Source organism: Apteryx rowi, unplaced genomic scaffold (assembly GCF_003343035.1).
Source record: "Apteryx rowi isolate R43461 unplaced genomic scaffold, aptRow1 scaffold_56, whole genome shotgun sequence".
Taxonomy (NCBI): domain Eukaryota; kingdom Metazoa; phylum Chordata; class Aves; order Apterygiformes; family Apterygidae; genus Apteryx; species Apteryx rowi.
The window spans coordinates 593,838-595,511 of NW_020450827.1; the positions used below are offsets into that span (position 1 = coordinate 593,838).

General features: G+C 76.0%; 1 protein-coding gene across 1 annotated transcript in view; it reads left to right on the forward strand.

Annotated features, from left to right (window-relative positions):
* Positions 1-1,674, forward strand: part of PDLIM2 (PDZ and LIM domain 2) — a 6,703-nt gene that overhangs the window by 2,355 nt on the left and 2,674 nt on the right. The window contains exons 2-4 of the mRNA XM_026081682.1: positions 342-493; positions 1,380-1,449; positions 1,537-1,669. Coding sequence (XP_025937467.1) covers positions 342-493; positions 1,380-1,449; positions 1,537-1,669 — 355 coding nt within the window. The remainder of the gene's footprint in view (positions 1-341; positions 494-1,379; positions 1,450-1,536; positions 1,670-1,674) is intronic.

Sequence of the window (1,674 nt, forward strand, 5' to 3'; positions counted from 1 at the left end):
GGGGGGGCCGCCGGCAGCCGCCTCCTCGCCGGTGGGCGCCGCGCCAGGCTGCCCGGCGGGCTGAGCCGGGGAGCGGATCCTGTTTACTGTCCTTGAGGACTCCTGCGCCGTGGGAACGGGCTCGGGGCCCTGCAGCCGACGGAGGCGCCGGGGCCTCGTGCCGCCCCAGGGCTGGGCAGGGCTCTGGGCTGCCGGCRGAGGAGTTTCCCGCGGCCTTGGTCCCCCTCTCCGGCGCTGTTTGGGCAGCACCCCGGCGGGTCGGAGCCGGGGGGATTCGCTGCACCGGCACCTGGTGCCCTCCAGCTCTGGGGTAACGCCGGGGTGTCCCCTTCTCTCCGGAGGTGGCGGAGCGCGGGAAGGCGGCCGCGGGCGGCCTCCGGCCCGGGGACGTCATCGTCTCCATCAACGGCGAGAGCGCGGCCGAGATGCTCAACGTGGAGGCGCAGAACAAGATCAAGCAGAGCCGCGGGCAGCTGCGGCTGCAGGTGGAGAGGTGGGCGCCGTGCCGGCCCGCACGCCTGGGTCCTCGCCTCGGGGAGCGGCGTCCCCGCGCCGTGCCTCGGTTTCCCAGCCGGGCTGCCGGGGTGGGCCGAGCGTGGCCCTGCGCTCCCCGGCCACGTGTGCCGGGTTGTTTTTCCCCTCCGGCTGCCCTTGGGGCCGCGCCACCCCCCCACCCCCCCCGGGAGCCTTTCCCGGCTCTGTAATTAGAGCGTCACGCGGCAACGAGGCCGGTGGCCCTGGCAGCCGTTACCTGGCCGCCAGGTCCGACCGGTTGCAGCGGGAGATGTCGGCGGGCGGCAGCTCCTGGCGGGTCCCGTCCCGGCTGCACCCTGGGGACGGGGCTCCGGGTGCCCCCCTGCCCCTCGGCTCCGGGTYGGAGGCGCTGAGGGTGCAGCGCCGGCGAGGGGGGACGAGTCTTCCCGGGCTCCGGCGGGCTCTCGGCGCCGCGCTGAGTCAGGACGTGCCTCGGAGGCTTTCAGGAAACTCCCGGCAATGCCTCTCGCCTCCTCCCCGGCACCTCCGGCCCCCGCACCGTCGGACGGGCAGCGGGTCTGCGGGGCGCGATGCTGCAGCCGGGACCCCGGTGCCGTGCCCCAAGCGCCCCGGCGGTGCAGGGGTTAAGCCCCGTCGCGGCACGTTCCCGCGGAGCGGAGCGGCTAGACCCCGGCACCCTCCCTCCCTTCCCCGCTCCCTTCCCCTTAATGAATCCCAGCTCCCGGCGACATCAAAGCCCCAGCTGGCTTTCGGCGGGACGCAAACCGGCCCCGCGTCCTCGCTGCCAGCCTGGGGCCGGGCCACGTGCCGAGCATCCGGGGCCGGCGGGCGGCTTGCGATGCCGTGGGGCCGCGGGAGCCCCTCACTCCCGTCCTGCCCCCCAGGTCCCCGGCGCCGTCTCCCGGCCACACCAACGGGGAGAGCTGTCCGGAGAGGCTGGCTGCCCGCTTCCAGGTGAGCCCGGGCACGGATGCTCCCGGCCCCCCGCCCGCCTTGGTCCCGGAGCCAGGATGCCGACGGCGTCTCCCTTTCCCTCCGCAGGAGGCGGTGAGGACGCGGGAGGAGAGCCAGGGCTGCCTGAGATCCTCCTATTCCAGCCCGGCCTCCCTCAGCCCGCGGCCCGGCAGCCCCGGCTCCCCCGGCCCCGGAGCCGCCGACGGCCGGGGGGAGCCGGGTGCT